At 40.6% G+C, this 20,104-nt stretch overlaps 1 protein-coding gene across 6 annotated transcripts in view; it reads right to left on the bottom strand.

The window, feature by feature from the left end:
• ELP4 (elongator acetyltransferase complex subunit 4) overlaps positions 1–20,104 on the bottom strand; it is a 216,691-nt gene that overhangs the window by 121,047 nt on the left and 75,540 nt on the right. For all 6 annotated transcript variants that reach the window (XM_066638016.1, XM_066638014.1, XM_066638015.1 and 3 more), the window contains one exon: positions 19,540–19,728. In XM_066638016.1, coding sequence (XP_066494113.1) covers positions 19,540–19,728 — 189 coding nt within the window. The remainder of the gene's footprint in view (positions 1–19,539; positions 19,729–20,104) is intronic.

Below are 20,104 nucleotides of genomic sequence, written 5' to 3'. Positions count from 1 at the left end.
AGAAAGGTGCAGCAGGGAGATCAAAAAGCCTTGCCGCACCCATCTCCACTTCCTCTGCTTGTGAAATGAGCCTGGCAAATGTCCAGCAGGCTCAGAATGCAGAAGTAATTGACGGTGATGTGATGTCACCACTCCTACTTCCAGGTTGGCACAGCTGGGGGTCGCGCAAGGGTCATGTGGCGTCCCCAGTTGTTGAAAGTTGGACTTTCCTGATCTAGAATGCGTTCATCCCAAATTGTTCACAGTCAGGGTCATAAAAGAATAAAGCTGAGGAAGGAAGGGGGGGGGGAGAAGAGACACTCACAAACCTGAATCTTACCTCATCGTCTCAGTGGCACAGTTAGAGATGTATGAAGGAAAACTATTGTCTCCAAGATACTTTTAATTTAATTTTAATATTCTCTCGATACCGAGCTAAACAAGCGCATCGGTAAAGCAGCTACCACGTTTTCCAGACTCACAAAGAGAGTCTGGTCCAACAAGAAGCTGACGGAACATACCAAGATCCAGGTCTACAGAGCTTTCGTCCTGAGTACACTTCTGTACTGCAGCGAGTCATGGACTCTTCGCTCACAACAGGAGAGGAAACTGAGCGCTTTCCACATGCGCTGCCTCCGACGCATCCTCGGCATCACCTGGCAGGACAAAGTTCCAAACAACACAGTCCTGGAACGTGCTGGAATCCCTAGCGTGTATTCACTGCTGAAACAGAGACGCCTGCGTTGGCTTGGTCATGTCGTGAGAATGGATGATGGCCGGATCCCAAAGGATCTCCTCTATGGAGAACTCGTGCAAGGAAAGCGCCCTACAGGTAGACCACAGCTGCGATACAAGGACATCTGCAAGAGGGATCTGAAGGCCTTAGGAATGGACCTCAACAAGTGGGAAACCCTGGCCTCTGAGCGGCCCGCTTGGAGGCAGGCTGTGCAGCATGGCCTTTCCCAGTTTGAAGAGACACTTTGCCAACAGTCTGAGGCTAAGAGGCAAAGAAGGAAGGCCCATAGCCAGGGAGACAGACCAGGGACAGACTGCACTTGCTCCCGGTGTGGAAGGGATTGTCACTCCCGGATTGGCCTTTTCAGCCACACTAGACACTGTGCCAGAACCACCTTTCAGAGCGCGATACCGTAGTCTTTCGAGACTGAAGGTTGCCAATACAATTCCAAAAGTATAAACCACTGTGAGAACAAAACTGGTTTAGTGACTAGAATATCAAACCTGAACAAGGGGGAACTGGGTTCAATTCCCTGATGAAGTTTGAAGATCAGTGAGTGACTTTTGGTCAATTATTCTTTCTCAGCCTAACCAACCTCACAAGGTTGTTGAGAGAATAAAAGGGGAACAAATTGTGTATGCTGTCTTGCGCTTTCTGGAGGAAGCACAAGCTATAAACATACTATATAAAAATAAAATATATGAAATCTGGTTTGTATAATTTTTAAACAAATTGCTTAAAGTGAATTGCAGTTTCCAGAGATTCTGCAGTCCTGTAGAAGAAATTTTGGGTATTTGAGAAATGGGTACTCAAGCTCTAGAGAAGTTGTCCTATAATAGTAAGACAGTTAATGAATGAACTGCTAGAATTTTCCAATAATAGCTGGGAATAGTTGCAATCACATTGATTTAGATTTGTAAGACACCCAATGCAATATACTATTTATTCAGATACAAGTAATCCTTTTTGTCATTTTAGAGATTAAAAATGTGCACAACGTTCAATTCATTTGCCTGAGGTCGTATAGGCAGTAAAATATTTGGAATAAAACTTTGATTTCCTGTTTCCATGTGTGCTGTCTTCTTAAATTATCTTTATGTCATATGACTCAAGTATTGCGCAGGAAACTCTGTAACTGACCAGGCACATTTTCTACAAGGCACCAAACAAACATATGTCAGGATGAGGTCTAGGCAGGCAAATATAAGGTACATCTCAATGAGGACTAAGAGTTCTAACTTCATGAACTCTGTGACAAGATAGATGCCTCTCCAACTACTACATCTTATTTGCACCAGCTTATGCACTAACGTTTATATTTAGTTAGCAGTAACCCCCACTTAAAATACTATGTGTTAACCATAACAGCACCATTCTTTCATATATAGTACAGCTCTGTGTGCCAGTGTTTCAAGAGACTGCAATCCTATGCACATTTACCTGGCAGTAATCACACTGAACACAGAGGGACTTACTTCTGAATAAATTTGCACAAGACTACAGTGCTTGATACACAAATTACCCATTTCTGCCCAGTCCACAGGTGTACACATTTGGTCCCTGTTGCGTATATGCAACATTAGGCAGAAATGGCTTAAGAGCCCAATCCTATCCAGCACAGGAATAGCGATGCCAAAGGCTCCCGCTGTATCCTGTGGTAGATTTGAGCAGGCAGAGTAAGGGGACATTCATCTCCATACCCCGAGTAAAACCCTAGCTGGCTCAATGGGGTTTCTTACAGCTGTGCCATATATTTAGCTAGCACAGACTCAATAAGCCCCATGTTGGGCTTTCAAATCCGGCTTGGGGGATAGGATTTGGCGGATGAGGCCACCCCCTCCCAGGCCTGTCCTACCCCCATTCTGTCCTCTCCCATCCTCCCCACACAGAAAGACTTCCCCCACATCCTCCCACCACTCTCCCCATACCCCTGTACTACTTGGCAATTACCTGGTTTCCGCCAGCAGCCTGGGCTCCTACTGCGGCATCAAAGAGGCAGCACAAACCTCTTTGCTGGCTATGCCCTGGATGGCGCAAATTTGCCTTATGGCACTTTTGCAATACCCAGCACTGGCGCTGCAGGCACAGCACTGGTGCTGGTGCCAGGCCCTAGGAGAGGGGGGTAAAGGGGGTAATTTGTACCCGGGCCCAGGGTCTAAATTTCCTGGGATCTGACACTTTCCTATCTACTCAGACTTGTTGCCCATATGGACACTACTGATGCCACATGGGTGGGTAGACCTGGGCTCCTAAGACTTTTCCAGCTATCTCTACCTTCCCCACACCCTGCTTCGTCCCTCCCCGCTCCTATTCTGCTTGCCCGTCACCACCCTCCCCTACTCTGTTTCACCCCTCCCCCTTTGCAAAAGAAAGTTTTGCCCAAAAGAAACTTTGTATCCCCTGATAAAACTCCTCTCAGAAGCTCTGGCTGGGGCAGCCTTGGATCACTTGTCAAGTACTAGAACTAAGGGTGGTAACATTATCCCATTGGATGAATGCATTTTAGCTGAAAGAGCAGCTCTGCCAAGTGTGCAGGTCTGAATACCAACATGCACAGAAATTGATCCAATAAATGTTATTGCTGTCAACTAAATGTTTTGTCTACCACAAAACAAAAAATTGACAAGTAAGTATTATTGGTTTCAAATGAACTTTCTTCCAAATAAGAATCACTGACTTAAAATGTACCTTGAGACAACAGGTAAGAGAATGATTCGCACTTTGTAAATTGTCTGAAAAATATAGTTCACTTTGAACAAATCTTAGGTGATGAGAAAAAGAATGTTTAACCAATTATATTTTCAAATTTTATATATTTCACTGGCACACATCATGCCACAAGCAGATGTCAGACTTCAAGTAATACCTGAAATTTTGTTAAAAACCAAGAGCAACACCTTTCTGATTCAATTAAAGTATAAGAAATGCACCACATTTTAAAGGGGCTATGTTTCCCTGTTGCTTCTTTAAGACAGAATTAATTAATTCATAAAGGACCAAACATGTACTTGCATCCATAAGCAATCACCAAAAAGCAAATATCAAACAGAGCATCCATCTGATGTTTGCAATCAAGTAGTAGGTTAAGGGTACTGAATTTTACAATCAGTTTACACTAATCCCTTATTGAGTATAAAATTATAGCCTGTCATCAGGAACAGGCTGGCAAAGCTAGGACCAGATGGGGGACTGGCTGGGAAAAAAGATGCAGTAGGTGGGAAAATGATGGAAATCTGACAGAAGACATGACTGCTCCCTCTGCTGGCAAGGCCTTCCTCTGCTTTAATTTTTAACTAATGACTAGTTTTCTTTTAATTATTTACGATGCAGCCAATAAATAATGCAAAGTGTTCCTTCTTTGGTCTGCTCCTGTGTGTTTTCACATTTCTGAACTCATGATGCCCTATTTAACTAGAATAATTTTTTAAAAGGAAAAGTGTTTATGAGATTGATATGTTTTTATTGCACAAAAGGTGCTATAAACAAATGGTTTTATTTTCAAAAACAAAAACTTTTTAAAAATTACTTATATGTATAGCAATGTGTTACACATAAAATATATTGTAAATGATATGACATATAAACATATCTGAATCAGAACACCTTGCCAACACAGTATGCTTTTTCTACTACCACAGTGGAGCTGATTTTGAAAAGAAGTGAATAGAAAAACCCTTTCAAAAAGATTTCTTGTTTGAATCACAACAAACACGTTCAGGTAAGATTACTTAATAAACAACAATTGTAGAATTTTGGACTCTAAACAGAAGCTCCCAGAACAGGAGGGATCAGGTTTTTCACCCACTGTTCTCATCTGACTCCTGGCTAAAGAGCTACTCCAGCTCCCAGACTTCCAGAAGGCTCCATCCCAGGAATCCTCGCCTGCCATTTGGTTTGCTGATTTTAATCTCACAGGACTTCCTTACAGTGGCTCCACTATGCTGAACTGGCACTTGCTTCAAGAAGTGAGTTATTATTAAACTTGTAGGTCAATTGTGGCACTAACAACTCTTTGGAAGCTTTCAGCCACAGTGTACAATTTGCTGGTCTAATTAAATATTAATTCTAAGTGTTACATTTTGTGGCTAAGAGCTTTTATTTTCCATCATCAGTCTGGAACAGAAAGAGGTTACAAGGCTAATTTAATCTTTTTTTTTTTTTTCCTTCAGCATTAAAGCTTAACTACACAGGGCACAAAAACATCATTAAAGATGCAGTATTCCTTTATATTGCAATTATCATGTAATTAATAGAACAGACCTAAAATACAGAGATCAGCAGTTAGGTTTTAAGAAAATAAGCAAAGACAATGCTCTGTAAAGTTTGTAAAAGGAACTACATCAAATAAAATGTGAAAATCAGGAATTATATAGTAAATGTATTTAAGAGCATTTTTATTTGTTCTGTATGAAAAGAAACTGTATTTGAGCAGCATTATTCAGTAGTTCTCAAATATTAAAGTTTATTTATAGACTAAACACTAAAAAGTGACATCCTTGAAATATAGAAAAATTATGTTTTATAAGGATGGATAATAAAATTCTAACTATTGTCAACAATGATTTTCATTCTCCATCAAAGTTCAAATGGGTTGAATACACAAGCTCCTTGCCTTCTGCCTTGATAATAACCACGTCCATGCCTGGACACTGGGCACTACATTAACTACCTTGCTCAGCAGCCAAAATATCCCATATGCCCAAACAGATGAGGACTTGCCAAACTGTGAGGTGTATTCAATCTAACAAGTGAAATTAATGTTTTAATTTTCATGTCTAAATCTCGTCTCACACTTAAGTTTTTATAATTCCTTTATATTTCTTTGCAGACTAAAGACTATGTTTTGTAGCTTTCTTACTGTTTATTAGTCATTAAATCACAGAACCATAGAGTTGGAAGGTTCCCAATAAGTCACCCATTCCTATCACTTGCTCTAAGATGGATGTTGCTGATCTAAAGCAGATCAAAAGACAACTTTTCCTTGGAGATTTTCAAGGAAAAGACTTTACATCTTCTTGAAGCAGCCTATTCAGCTGCAGTGATCAGGCTGTAAAATCGCCTACCCCATGAAACCCACCTAGCCCCTTCCCTAGCTATATTTCAAAGTTTAGTTAGATCATTCTTATTTCATCATGCATTTGGGTTGAATTCATTGCTTTTCTCTCCCTTTCATTATCTTCCCCTGTGCTGCTGCTTGGTTTTAGCATTTTATGCTCTAGCTATTTCAATTGCTTGGAATCTTGGTTGATTGTTTTCATATTTCATTTTGTTTGACTGCTAGTATTAATTTAAAAATTCAGCCTTTTGGGGCCAAAAGATGAGATAGAAATACATAAACAAAATGAAATCAATTTACAGCATAATCCTATGCAGACTTAAGGCCCAATCCTATCCAACTTTCCAGCATCCGTGCAACCTCAAGCAGCAATGCAGCCCCAAGATAATGGAACAAACATTCCTTTACCTTGAGGAGGCCTCCATAACTGCCTCCCCACCACAGGAAGCAGTGAGTGCCCAATTGGCACAGCTGCACTAGCACTGGAAAATTGGATAGGATTGGGCCCTTATGTGGGAGTGAGCTCCATTGTACACAATGAGACTTATTTCTGAATAGGCCTGTTTGCAGGGTTTTTCTGTTTGTGGAGGCTTCTATAATTTAGAAGTTTCCTGAATATTTAGTCTAAACTAATCCTATATTTGTAACATAAATTTTTCCTTGTTCTGTCCTCAGTAAATAGAGTGAGGAACAATCCCCCTTGTCTTTCTGAACACCTTTTAATTTTTGAAAACTGTCAAAATATTCAGAACATGCCTCGTCTGTTATCAGCAATGCCTGTTTGGATTGTCCTTCTCTCAGCATTCAACAACCAATAGTAAAGGCCTAACAGAAGGCCACAAGACTTCTTGCTTTCTCTCCATAGCCCCCTCCCCATTTCTCTACTAAATTAAATCCTACTTGATTTCATTATTAAGCATTATACGAGCATGAATGTTAATTGCCATTAAGGTCAACCAGGGTTCCCTTTAACGAGGATTAGAAATGAATCTAAAAGCATGGTTTTAAATACTTCTTAAAACTTTTTCAACCTAACCATATTTAATATTAGCACCAATGAAATAACTAACCGTGTTTAATGGTGGTACAAAAACAGCAGGAGTTTGCTCTTGAAGGGCTTAGAAAAGGAATGCAAGTTCCTGTAACCCACTCCCAATCTTGGGCAACAGAATCCTATTTGGTTGCTCCACACAGCGGAATTTGCGTTCTGTTGGGACTGGCTGTTGCAAAGCAGCAGTAAAGCACTCTCCAATAGGGCTATCTGCTGGATCCTGTAGAATCCCCCCCCCGCTTCCTAGGCCTGATTCGTCTTCATGGATCTATGAGAACTTGCACCAGCAACATGACTGAAGCAGGTCTGAGTTGACCCACAGTGGCTGCCGGGGCTTACTCTGAGGCAAGGGGACAAATGTGACCTCCAGTAGATGATGTCTCCAGTAGCCAACTGCTCTCCAGGGCAGGGGTGCCCAAACCCCGGCCCTGGGGCCACTTGCGGCCCTCAAGGCCTCTCAATGCGGCCCTCAGGGAGCCCCCAGTCTCCAATGAGCCTCTGGCCCTCCGGAGATTTGTTGGAGCCCACACTGGCCTGACGCAACTGCTCTCAGCATGAGGTTGACTGTTTGGCCTCTCACGTGAGCTGTGTGGGATGAGGGCTCCCTCTGCTTGCTGTTTCATGTCTGTGATGCAGTACCAGCAGCAATGGCTGGTCTTGCTTTGTGCAAGGACTTTTACAGGCCTTGAGCTATTGCAAGACCTTCATTCTTTCATATAAGTTCATCTTTAATATATTCATTTATGTAAACTTATGTAAATTTATTCAAATTTTAAATGTAAATTAATTATTTTTTCCCCCGGCCCCCGACACAATGTCAGAGAGATGATGTGGCCCTCCTGCCAAAAACTTTGGACACCCCTGCTCCAGGGGATACAACAGAGATACAACATTGCTATCACTGCACTGCCACACAGGTTGTTAGTTATGATTGGGCCATTAATCAAGTTTAAAAGATTCTGATTGTTACATCTACTGACAGAGATTATGACTGAAGGAGTGTGACTTTTCTGAGGAAAGCAGTAAATAATAAAATCAGCAAATTAATATTAAAACATTAAAAGATAAACACAGTAAAGTAACTAACTAACTAAATAAAAATAAACAAGTAATTTAAAAAGCAGCAAATGATTACACAATTGGCACCAACTAACAGCATATAAATAAAAATTAAGAACACCAGAAAGGATTGAAGGAAGGGGGAATGCCAAGTGGAAGAGGAACACCTTTAGCCCCCACCAGAAGTGATGCTGATTTTAACTCAAAATGCGTGGGGGGATGTCCAAATCTGAGGCAACACTAAAGAGACTATCCTACCCATTGTGGCTGTCAAGGTAGCCTCAGCCAAGGGCAGCACATGCAGCAGACTCCCCCTCTCTTATAAAAGATAAGCTAGTTAAGACAGAAGAAGGTGGTCCTTTAGGTATCTTGGTTCCCCCCAAAATACAGGGTTTTAAAGATCAAAACCAACACTTTCAGATGTGCCTAGAAACCAGCAGGCAGCCAGAGCAAGCAGTACAACAGAGTCAAACCACCAGTTCCTGATAATCACACAGGCCTGTGGAGTTCTGCACCATCTGGAGTTTCAGATGTTGGGGGCAGCCACATGTAAAGTTTGTTACAATAGAGAAGTCTTGAGTCACCAAGGCATGGAACATTAGGTCCAAGTGACTCAAATATGGCTGCAGCTGGTGAAAGAAAGGGGCCACAATAAGCCTAAACCCCACCACAAAGCGATCTGTCCATGACAAAGGAACAATCTTAATATCCTCCACATCTAGATTACCATCCACTTGACCAGCAGTAACCAGTGGATCCAATGTGTGTGAGATGGACCCATGGTTATCATGGTGGCCATAACCAACCCCACTCTATGGTCCTTGTATAAACACTGAGGTCCTCCAAAACCAATACCCAGAAGCCCTCCAAGGCCATATCTGAGACCACCCTGGCTGGGAGAGGCCAAGGCCTTCTGCCTCATCCAGTCAGGTATCCATGATGCTAGCCAGATCAGCACCTTCATCCAGGACTAAACTTTGGATCAGGGTGGTCTTATTTTTCATTGACTTGGCATTTAACAGCAGCTCCTTCAGTTTGCATGAGTCACTGTCTTGACCACCAATGGCATGTAGCATGGAAGAAAAGCCAGGAGGGGAGTTTGTTCATATGTGAATAACTCTCCTTCCTTTGGAATGGCTACTACCATATCCTTCCTGGCCCATCACCTTACCAGTAGTGGCACCATTCCTCCCTCCTAAACCCTTTCTGTGGAACACAAGTCATCCTTAGCCCAGCAGAGGCTTAACAAGGCGAAACTGAAAGGATCACATATGCTTCCCCTGTTTATTCCACCTCCATCCTTCCCTCTGTTGTCTCCCTTGTGTCAATGTCTAGACTGAAAGTCCATTGGGACAGGAACTATTTTTTTAAAGCAATTTATAAATTAGAGATTGATAACTAGAAGTTGAGGAAAAAGATACAAAAGATGAGAGAAAGTTTAAGCTTGGTATTAAAAGCATGACATTACAGTTTTTTAGTGGGAATAACTCATTATGGAATAACACATGAAAATAAAGGAAACAGAATAATCTTATTTGAAAATGGGCTATGTTCACATTATTCTGGAATAGTTTAATGACAACCTTTAGTCGAATGTATTATTCTCAGCTATACAGAATGATGTAATTGAAGAATTCTTCAATATTTTATACTTTGACTGACTTGGTAAACATTTAATAATTTTTAAAAACTTTATATTGAAAAAAGAAAATGAAAATTTTTTTTGGTAGAAAAAATGACCATAAACCTAGAAATCTCACCATTATAATTCTATATTAAAATTTCATAATCAGATGTTTAACTTAATATGCTCTTTTTATTTTATTTACTAAGCACAAAAAATAAAGAAGACTAAATCTAGTCACAGCTCAACCACAACTCCATATTTTTCCTTTGGAAGAGCACTAAAAAGTTTTTTTCTGTTGTAGCATGGCAACAGCATGATGAATATTCTTGCTACAGGTTACTTTACCTAATAGTTATTGTTATGAAAGTATTAGTTCTATGGGCTAATTTTACCTTCAAATTCAACAATAAAGATGCTTAAGCACAAAAAGCTCACACAGAGAAATTTACAAGCATGTAACTCACGCCATCTGATAACCACATATCAAAGGTAGGTTCTAAAGTACTCTAATTGGTTTGAGATAGCCTTTAGACACAATAATACTTAGCATGAACACAAAAGTCTATAGACGTGAACAGGTTTGTTTCTGATTTTTTTTCCATCATGAAACATAATGTTACATGTACTCACTTCAGTGAATTCAAAGAAGCAATACATTAATAATTCACCCTCTACATTTTTAAACACATCATAAGAAATAACAAACACACCATACAGTACCTTAGTAGATTCTCAAGAGGGACACCAGAACTAGGCGTATTAATGCTAACTTTTCATCAATCAGTTTGGATCCCACAGTTAGATCCAGTTGAACCCATGGGTTTGGATCCCACAGTTAGATAAAACCACAGGTCCCAAATCCATAATCAGTCTGGACCTGTATATTTTTTTCTATTACAATACTGCACATCACTTGTACATTGATAAGTTGAAATGATGTCATTACTACAACTGCTTGTCCTGTTTAGGATTCTTTTCAGTTTGTTCAGCTTGAGGACATGGCTGATGGAGTGTGTCTTTGTCCATGAGTACCCTTTGTACATCTTGGTTTATAAAAGCAGGTGTGGGGAACTGGCCAATGGGCAGGGAGGGTAATCAATGCAACATTGAGTGAAGGGCCTTACCAACCTCTCTTGAGACAGCAAAAGCCCAGCCTTAAAGATCTTAAAAACGATCACTTAACCTCTAATCCAGTATTTCTCAAACTGTGGGTTGGGACCAACTAAGTGGGTCGCAAGCCAATTTCAGGTGGGTTCCCGTTCATTTCAATATTTTATTTTTAATATCTTAAACTTGATGCTACCATGGCATGTAACTGCATTTGGGGAAATGTTACAGACCTGTACTTTTAACAGGTTACTCTGTATATGCTTTTAACAATGATAATCAATGGGACTTACTCCTGGGTAAGTGTGGGTAGGATTGCAGCCTAGGATTCTTAAAAAATTTCTTGCTTGATGATGTCACTACTGGTCATGACATCACTTCTGGTGGGTCCTGACAGATTCTTATTCTAAAAAGTGGGTCCCAGTGCTAAATGTGTGAGAACCACTGCTCTAATCCATCATTCTTCAGCAAGATGATTGAACATGCAGTGGCAACTCACCTCTAGAATTATTTTTATTTTTAAACTAATTATCTAGGTTCTTTTCAATATGGCTGCATGTAGGGTTTTGGAACTGACATAGCCTTAGCCACAGTGATGGATGACCTACACCGGATGCTGGATATGGAGAGTATGTCCTTGTTGGTTCTGCTTGACCTCTCTGAGACTTTCAATTCTAATCAACCATGGTATCCTTCTGGATCACCTAGCTGGCTTGGGTCTTAGAGATTTTATGGTGTTTCAGGTTCTTCCTGGAAGGCAGATGGTGGTGGACATGTTTGGTGCTTTGGTCTCTATGGTCCCTCAGGGCTCTATTTCATTTCCCATGCTTTTGAAGATTAGCATGAAATCACTGATGGAGGTCACCTGGGGTTGAATATCACCAGTATGCAGATGATACTCAACAATCCATCTCCTGCCCAAGAAATGTGGAAGTTCTGAATTGGTGCCTTGAATTAGTTACTGACTAGATGAGGGTTACCAAGTTAAAATTAAATCCAGGCAAGACAGAGGAGCTATTTGCCAGAAGATTAGCAAACCAGGAAGGTGACCACCTCTTCCAAATTGATTGGTGTACTAGAAAAGGCAATGTTCTGCCTCTCTGGAATGTTCAAACCAATCACCTTCCATTCAGGGATGAAATGTACAGGGCTTGAAAGCGGCCAGATAACAGCATTTGAAGTTCTCAGATGACCGGCGGGGGGGGGGGAGAACAGAAGAAAAAGGGGGAAAAGTAAAATTTTAAGACCATTGGAATTTAGTTGCAGTGAGAGAGTTTTGAGGCTCTGTGGAAAATGGAATCATTCAAACTCACCATAGTCAGAGACCTTGTCTTGGTCTGGTCCATCACTGTGTATGTGCAGTCCTTTGTATGCGTGTGGAGTCCATTGTAAGGGTGTTGCAGGAGATGAAAATAAAATCCCAGTAAATGCAAGTGGGGCTTTCGAATCCATGGGGGTTTATATGCCAATAAAGGTTTCTATCTATCCATGAGGGTTCCATTCCCCCCACAGATACAAAAAATCATGGATAATCAAATTCACGATTTTCTTCCTATCTGGGCTCCAAACGTGACCAGAGCCTTCCTACCCTAACCGCAGATGCTGGACCCATGGATTGCTGCCACCCTACAAAAACCAGAAGTCATGGTAAAATGGCTTTCTGGAATTCTGGAATAAAATGGTGGAATTCTGAGCCTCAGAGCACACCAGAAGAACTCCCAGACGTGGCTGGAAAGAGGTTCTGGTCATGTCTGCGAGATCTGCAGGGGGGACACCCATGGGTCCAGCATTCACGGTAAAGCAAATCCACGGATGCCAGATTCACAGATAAGGAGGCCCCACCTGTAGTCTATATGGATGGTAGTACTGTGAGGTGCATGCTGAAGTCTTGCCAGATCTGTGCTCCCAGAGTAGTTATAGCACTTTACAAAAAGTTTCAGAAAACAGAAAGTCCACTGAAACGAGTATAAAAACTCCTAAATAGACTCTTTGGATCAATAACTCTCTAACTCACTTCAACAGTTATATTGTAACTACTTGAGCAAAAGCTCTTTGTGCTCAGTGAGAAACTGTGATACTAAATACTAGCAGTAAGTTCAAATAACATTAATCAAACAAGTCATATATCTATTTTTAAAGGAGACAAACTCTGCATTCTTATTTTTTCTAAAGTTGACTTTCTGAGTACTTTTAAGGGATATGTCGAGTTCTGAAACTCAGTGCCTAGGTCTTTGTACCTCACTGTCCTGAGAACTCATAGATTAGAACACTGAAGCCTGTTCAATGTAAACCATGCTATGCCAACACACACCTTTATGATCACACACTTATTTTTACTCCCTCATTCAAGATAAGCTGTCATAGATGGCACTTTTTTTGAAGGACAATGATTGCAGTTTGAGGATACACTTAGACACAGCTTTGACCTCTCCTATGATTGGTGGCCATTTATCTGTTGACTATTGATTATTGGTTTTATCATTGCTTTTAGATTAGTCATTTTAATGAGCTATTTTATTATGTACAATTTGTATTTTCTTGCTATTTTTAAAAAATTATACCAACAATGTATTTTTATATGCCTTGTAATTTTTTTTTTTTTTACTTTTTGTATGGTGCTTTGAATTAACCAGCAGGGTCAAGAAAAGTAGGGTATAAATTATCTAAATAAACAAATTCCTATGCCTGCATTATTTCATTGTTTCTTATGGGATAAAATTCCCTCCTTGAAGTCCAATGAAGGGGATGGATGTATGTACTGTACAGTCCCCATTAAGCCCTATTTACATTCCTTCTTAAATTCCCCTTTATAAGACATTTTGCTGTAAGTCCAAGTTTTCTGGTTCCTAACCTTAACTTCTAAGAGGATAAGCTGAACTAGCTCTCTAGGCCAAAGTACATTTTTTGCTAATCCTTGCCATCACAGTTATTTAGCAATCTAACATTTTAAGAGCTCTTCACTGCTATTAGTACCACTTCTTTCACATGACTTTCAGTTCATTACAATATACGTTTTCTAGAGCTTCATTATGCCAGGAAAGTAAAAATAATATAAAGGGCATAGCAACACTCTGTAAGCAATGGAAAGATCTCGAAAAAGCAATCTTCCATTAATTAGTTTCCAATTATTTCAAAGTACTGCTACTTAGCAACTTCAGAAGTAAACAAAGAATTTCTAAAAATAACAATAAACTTTAGAGTGAAGACTTTTTAACCAGATAGAACTATACTGAAGCCATGCTGGGAAAGATTGAACATATTTTGTAACAGACTTTACAGAATAAAGAATCTAGGGTTATAAAGCAATGACAAACTACTAAGATTGGGAAAAAAATTTCCTGTTGAAACGATTATCTAATAAATACTTCATTTTAGATTTCTTTAAACCTTTTTGTGCAGTACATGTTGTTGATCTGTTTTTACAATATGATTTAGTACAATTCAGCATGGCACTTGTAGTTTTTCCAGTTCATCAAAAGATAAAGCTGTAGGTTATATCCAACGAGCATGAGCAAAATTCTGCTTGTGCAACAGGAAATTTTTGTTGTCCCTCTCCTACTCCTTCCTCTTTTCATCATCCCCTGAAACTTTGCTTTTGAGGGTTCAGGGGTGTTACGTGAAAATTCCGTTTCCTTTTAAGTTGTGATTTTATATCTGGTTATGTTATTATGGACTAAAATATCATACAGGCCAAGCAAACAAGCCCAATTTCCAAAAACCCTGGTAAAAATCACAAGTTTACACAAACTCCAGCTTTCCATGCACACAGCAACAAAGACTTTAGCAGCAAAGACTTTAGCAGCAATGTCTAAAGAGTAAATTGTTGTCTCAATCACTGTAAATCGCTGCTTAAGTGTTTCTTATTGTAAATCAATCAATGTGTATTGTGTAAGTATCCCTAGCCAGGGAAGCCAGCCATTAGACCCATTGAATTCTGCTGATAATAGACATCATGTCTCCAAATTCCCCTGCAGGGGCGACAGAAAGCAAGCTACCCCCTCCCCATCAGGCCAGTTATGGCTGCTACCCGGTCATCCTGTTTTTCTTGCATGCTCCACTTGTCCCACTGTGTGTAGTGAGCACGTGCATCCAGGACAGCTCTAGGCCACATCTGGGTCATTCAGGTCAGCAAAAACCCTTTTAAGAGAAGGCTGCCATGTGCTAGCTCTCTCTCTGGGCTCTCCCCCCCCCCCAAGGACACAACACATCTGTGTTGTGAGGGTCCTCCATAGGACTCTCCATCCCCCCATCCATCTGCTCCTCAGGACAGGTAACTATATCTTGCGTCTGAAACCTTTTCCCTGTTCCCCCCCTTCTTTCTCCCCTTCTTTCCCTATCTTTAGTCAGCAACTGGGTTATGCAGACCAGGGACCCCTAAAATCCTCCCCTACAAATTTCCCTTTTCCTGATCTCCTCGGATGCACCAAATACTGCTCACGTGCAACCACCATAAGCTAGGTATACTAGACACAAGTACTAGAAACATATACTTATCAATTTTCCATGTGCATTATGTTTACCTGTGTGCTTTGTAATAAAAATATAATCTTTTACTGAAAGTTGTCAGGGCAGGAGGTCTGGTCTAGAGGGTTGAGCCTCCGTTTGCCTGAAGATAACATCCGAAGGTCGCCAGTTCGAGGCCACCGGCACCGTGCGACCTTGAAGCAGCTGACAAGCTGAGCCGAGTTATTCCATATGCTCTGAGCGTGGGAGGATGGAGGCCAGGATGGAGGCCAGAGCAGAACAAAACATCTGAATTGTTGTAGCTCTTGAAAGATAGAGCCTTCTTTCAATTGTAAAAATCCCTACGGGGATTTAAATTAGCCTGCCTATGTAAACCGCCTTGAATAAAGTCTGAGGAGAAATCTGAGGACCTAGAAAGGCGGTATATAAATACCTGTACTATTATTATTATTATTATTATTATTGTCTTTCTCTCAGTGTCTTTTCAAGCTAAAAAGGAATTTCTTTACATTACGCTGTCTTGTTATCTAGCCTGCGATCCTGAAGTTTCCAAAAGCATAATATAATAATTCCCCTTTAAAACATAACAGCCCTTTTTGGTAACAGGGGAGCCTCTCTCCCTGGAACAGCACAGAACAGCTGGGGGCTACAACAATAAGGGAACGTAGGTTGCAAATGGGCAGATGTTGGTAGAAGTACTTTTCTGCTTCTGCAAAGCACCTTTGGGTACAATTCAGTACTCCTCCTGCCCCAATAGGAATATACAGAGGAAACATTCTGAGTCAAATTATTTTTTCGATGTAAATTAATGAAATGTAAATTCCCCTTTTAAAACATTAATAACTTAAACCCAAAATGATGATTTAGTCTAAAGCTTGGAAGAGTAGAAAAATTGCATGGGTGAAAATGGAACTACATGTGTTGAAAAAACCTGTATATATTACCTATATCTTTAGTGCTTTGACTCCAACATATCATTTTTTTAAAATAAAGCACAGCCTGAAGTCAATTCTGTAATTCTGATACAAATAGATATATAAAACTGTACATGACTATCTTTTACTTGAGTGGGAAAAAATGAAATTGTGAGGAAAAAGATTTTTGTCCAAAAGACACATTTTCAACTTACTAACAAAAGCCGGCAACAGAGTTGTGGGAAGCTGAGTAGTGAGAATGTGAGCAGCTGCTGTTATTAAAATGAAAAAGCCTGCCTAGTGCTGAGACTGAGAGACCACATGTTCCGCTGCTCTCTCATCTTGTTTTCCTCACCAATTAACTATTAACATGGAGGGCTGGACACATGCTCTTGGGGACTCTTTAACAGGCTTCTTAGAGATTGAAACAACTACACAGCAGGACTCTGGGAACGGAGTAATGTGGTACAGAGACAAACCTCAGCCACTTTGCTTCTCCTAATGACAGTTTGCTCTGCAGTTTAACCACTCTGTTAAGTCATTGCTTAACCGAGAGAGCATACTTGAAGTTTAGCCATTACTAGAAGAGCATCCTTTCCTGTGGTTGTTTGCTGGTATTTTCCTCAGCATCTTTTTAAGACTGTGATCCCTTTTGTGACAGGGAACCTATTTACTTACTACTTTCATCATCAGCATGAATGTCAAAAAAATAGAGTGACTATTTTATGCCTTCAAGTCTAGTTATAGGCCAATAACGAGAGATTCTGGGAAAACAGCGTCTCCGATAATTCTAATTAGTAAAATAAACCAGCTGGTAGCAAGAAAAAATAAAATGGATATTTTGAGTGTTTTTGAACACTATCATTTATAAGAATGTCTGAAGTATTTACCAAAATATTTGTTCAATATGTCTACACCTTCCCCTGGGGGCTTCCACCTTCAATATGTCTACACCTTCCCCTGGGGGCTGGGGATAAGAATAGGCCATCAGTTTGGCTGTACTTGTCGTAAGAGGCGACTAAACAGCCACCGGGTAGATGGGACTCGTTAGCCTGGGAAGGCAGCTCATCTGAGAGAAGGAAAACTCTGATCCCAAACCTCCACTGCCTTGTGGCTACATCCAGTTATGGAAAAGGCTTCAGGAGTCAACCTCGAGGCAAAATCCGGAGTCGGAGTCCCTGAGGCAGTTCATGGCTGAACACAGTCACGTTCTGGCAACTCCTGCGATGCCGCTGGAACCAACCGTATTGGCCTCTGCCTTTCCATTGGACCATTTCAGCGATGTGGAGAGGGGGGATTTGCTGCATGGGAAACAGTCTATCCTCCATATCTACTTTACCCAGGCTTTGCGCACTGGAGAGGACACTCTGTTCCAGAACCATCATTCAGAACCACCATTCATACCATAGTCTTCCGAGACTGAAGGATGCCAGTGAATGTCTACACCAGTGTTTCCCAAACTGTGGGTTGGGACCCACCAGTGAGTCACAAGCCAATCTGGGTCACTAAATGTTTTTGAAACATAAAAAACCAAAACACTTTTCAAGTACTCTTGCCTGGTTTGCAGAAGAAAATCATTAGCTGGAATATTAACCTGTGGCATGAGGTAATCTTCATACCCCCAAATTAAAATGACACTTTTCCAATTTTCTCTAGTAATTGGCATGCCATAGATTGTGTGAATCTGGTGTCAGCCTTTCGTAGGGCCTGGAAGCCACTAACTGCACATCTTGCTCTCCAGTTCAGCCTTCTGCAGACCCCTGGAATGAGTGTAAAGGTTTGGGGGGGGACGGGGGACAGTCCTTGAACTCCATTTCTAGGGAGGGTTTGGCATAGGGCTCCAACTATTAATTTATTAATAAAATATAGTTTCTTTCTAGATGTTTGTGTGTGTGGTACATTACTGCTTTTAAAAAGTGGGTCCTGGTGCTACAAGTTTTGGGAAGCACTGGCTTTCACCAATATTGAGATTCAAAATTTGAAATTAAAATTACAAATGAAAACTATGGGCCCAATGTAGCCTAGTTTGTACAGCCCTGAAGTTCCCATCACCTGTGAAATGAAGAATACAGGAATATATACAAGCAGCATAAGGGGACAAGGGGTGGGGGGTTCATGCAGACCTCCAAATATCTCCATTTTGCTCACCATGCAAGACAAGAAAATCATGCTTGGGGCAGAAAGATCCATTGAATATATGTATAGAAAGTCAAGGTAGTTTGCCAGTGGAAAAAAGGGTACTGTACTGATAACCATTTCCAAAGAGGTAGCTTTGTTAGCCTCAACACAAAAAGATATATTGAGGACATTCCATCTGATAGTCTTTACAAAAAGGTTGTAAAGACCAGAACTAAAAAAGTTAATGAATAAAAATGTATCTTATGATCTTTTACTATTTTTTAATGGAGACTATACAGTTCTTAGGTAACAATTACTGAAAGGTTATTTTTCAGTATCTGGCCTCTGATAAAATTAGACAAAACTATAATCAGACATCCCCCTAAGTTTATCTAAGGGTCATAGAAAATTCCTTGATTTCTGGCTCAAAACCCTGCCCTCAACTTATCTGCGAGATCAACTTATGCAAGTGTGCACTCCTTAACAAACTTCCAGTCAGCAACAGATCGCATATGTGATGGCTGCTGCTGGTCAGGAGGTCGCATCCCCCAAGCCTCTGAAGCTCAGGGGAGGTTTGTTCCCCTCACATCTGGAGGCTTCTCTGAGCCTTGCAGAGGCAGGTTTCCTGGAGGATACTGGAAGTTGCATCTTTTGTGCAATTCGGGCATTCTGAGACTTGCAGAGGCAGCGCACTGCCTCTGGGGGGCTCAGAAAAACCTCCAGAGGTGAGGGGAGAGAAACTTCCCCTCACCTCTGGAGGCTTTGCATAGTGTCAAGCCCCGCTTGATGACAGTGACTTACAACAAATGACAGTGGCTTACAACAAATACTGAAAAGACAAACAACTAAAAATCAAACTATAAAATACAAAAAAATATTAAAACATAAACTATTAAAAACAGAGTACATAAAATACTATAATCAATAACACAATAAAAGCACCAATAAAACCCACAAGCATCAGACTGTGAAGCTAAAATCAGAAGGCTTTCTCAAAACGGAATGTTTTAGACCTTGTTGGAAGGCTTATAAAGAAGCAATGTATAGCCAGATGTATTTACATGAAACCAAAAAAAAAAAATCTAGAAATAAATTTCCTAATTAAGAAATACAGCTACATTGAGGTAGAATTTTGAAACTGAGATTCAATCATTCAAAATCGCAGGATATTCTGTTTTAAGTATTCATCAATATGTTTTTTCTTTATATACTCAACTACAATTAGGGCCAAATTCTATCCAACTTTCCAGCACCCATACAGCTGCAATGTAAAGGAACAAACATTCCTTTAGTTTGAGTAGACATCCATGCCTGCCCCTCACACCACTGAATGAAGCACCCAACCCACTGGCATGGCTGCATTAGCACTGGAAAGTTGGACAGGATGAGGCCCTTAGTTATGAGAAAAAGCTATTGAACTAGTCTTACCTGAATAAGATGAGCTGGAATGGTGATAATGCAGGACGACAATGATGTTCGGAGAAGGCCACGTAGACCATATAGAAATTTGGTGAGGCTATAAATATTTTGTGGATTTTCAGTAGAACAAATGTCATCACCCCACAGTACTGAACCAAGGCTCTGAATTCCAATTCTCAAAATATTTCTTTGTTTTTTCTATTTAAAAAAAATTAGATAATTTGAAACATTAAAAGAAGGAAAGAGATACTCAGATACTGAAAAATGTTTTCAGTGTTCAATATTCCCTCTAAACATTAGAGCAGCGTTTTTCAACTAGTGTGCCACAAGGCAGCCTCAGGTGTGCCGTGGGGCCAGAGGAGGGAGGCAGCAGCTGCTTTGACCCTCACACAGCAGGCAGAAAAAGGAACAGCCTCATCTGAGCAAGAGGAAGACTGCAACCTGATCCTCATTTACCTGGGAGTAAGCCCAGTAGACTATTATGGGGCTTACTTCTGAGTAGACCAGCCTAGGATTGAGTATCAAGTCCATTGTTTGCCCTGTGTGCTGACTGGGTGGTGAGAGAAGCCTGGGG

This window comes from Tiliqua scincoides, chromosome 1 (assembly GCF_035046505.1).
Source record: "Tiliqua scincoides isolate rTilSci1 chromosome 1, rTilSci1.hap2, whole genome shotgun sequence".
Lineage (NCBI taxonomy): Eukaryota > Metazoa > Chordata > Lepidosauria > Squamata > Scincidae > Tiliqua > Tiliqua scincoides.
This window is presented reverse-complemented; position numbering and strand designations above follow the sequence as displayed.